The sequence below is a fragment of the Enhydra lutris genome, unplaced genomic scaffold, assembly GCF_002288905.1.
Source record: "Enhydra lutris kenyoni isolate GAN:26980312 unplaced genomic scaffold, ASM228890v2 scaffoldscaffold6129, whole genome shotgun sequence".
In the NCBI taxonomy this organism is placed as follows: domain Eukaryota; kingdom Metazoa; phylum Chordata; class Mammalia; order Carnivora; family Mustelidae; genus Enhydra; species Enhydra lutris.
In genome coordinates this window covers 1-1,124 of record NW_019160213.1, presented here as the reverse complement: position 1 = coordinate 1,124, position 1,124 = coordinate 1, and the positions used below count along the sequence as shown (strand labels likewise).

Below are 1,124 nucleotides of genomic sequence, written 5' to 3'. Positions count from 1 at the left end.
CCCCCCCCCCAGCCTGGACCCCTCGCTTTCCGGGCCGTCACATTTAACCGTTATGGCAACCTCGCGGGAGGCTTTACTCGAACCCAGACGTCAGACTTTGCACCCCCTGGTGTGCTCGCCGCCACTCCCGCGCTGACACCCCGTGCCTCCTCCTAGGCTCACGCTCTGCTACTGCGCGGCCGGCCGCCCCCGCCCGACGACACGCTGCGCGCCCTGGCGGCGCTGCGTCTGCAGAGCCTGCACCGAGACTTCTCCCCGAGGGCGCCCCTGCCGCGCCTGGATCGCCTGCTGCCGCCCTCTGCCCCGCCGCGGGACGACCCTCCCCGCCCCGTCCCCCGGCCTCCCCCCTCCGCCGCCCTGCTGGCCGGGGCGATCTGGAGCCCGGGCCTGGCCAAGAGGCGGGCGGAGCGGACCCGGCGCGGCGGCGGGGCAGGCGGCCCGGCGGGAAGCGCGGCCCGCGAGGGAGGAGGTGGCGCGGGCACGGCGGCTGCTGTGCTGGGCAGCTGGAAGCGGCTACGGGGCATGGGCCGAGCTGAGGCCATGGCTGCCTACCTGGCCCTGGCGGCGCAGTGTCCAGGGTTCGGCGCTGCTCGGTATGACGTTCTGGAGCTGAGCACGGTGAGGGGGAGAAGGGAGAGGGGACTCTGGCGGCCCAAGCCCTACACCTCTGCCCCAGAGCCACAGGCCCCACTGTGGGTCATCTCACTCCCCACACCCAGCACAGCTGACCCTCTCAAACCCCAGGAGTCACTGGCCCTTGGGGTCTCCCCTCTCCAGAGGCGTCAGCCCTTCCACACATGCCGTGTGAATCACAGAGGGGACCAGGACACTCCTGCTCACAGCTGTCTCCCCACACCAAAAATAATGCTGCAGGGTCCCCTACGTCCACCCTGACTCTACCCATCTGTCCCTAGGAGCCTGGTGGGGGCACTCCACAGAAGCTATGCCTGGGCTTGGGAGCCAAGGCCATGTCCTTCTCCCGGCCGGGTGAGACAGAGCCCATCCACAGTGTCAGCTATGGCCACGTGGCCGCCTGCCAGCTAATGGGCCCCCACACCCTAGCACTGAGGGTGGGAGAGAGCCAGCTCGTCCTGCAGAGTCCCCAGGTGAGTGGGAAGAGGGTG

At 69.9% G+C, this 1,124-nt stretch overlaps 1 protein-coding gene across 1 annotated transcript; it reads left to right on the top strand.

Annotated features, from left to right (window-relative positions):
• Positions 1-156: 156 nt before the first annotated feature.
• Positions 157-1,106, top strand: LOC111140611 (pleckstrin homology domain-containing family H member 3-like; the record flags this gene model as incomplete). The annotated part of the gene is made up of 2 exons (XM_022492806.1): positions 157-618; positions 915-1,106. Coding segments are annotated over 2 exons (654 nt in total), but the record flags the coding sequence as incomplete, so codon positions are not given.
• Between the last annotated feature and the right edge of the window lie 18 nt (positions 1,107-1,124).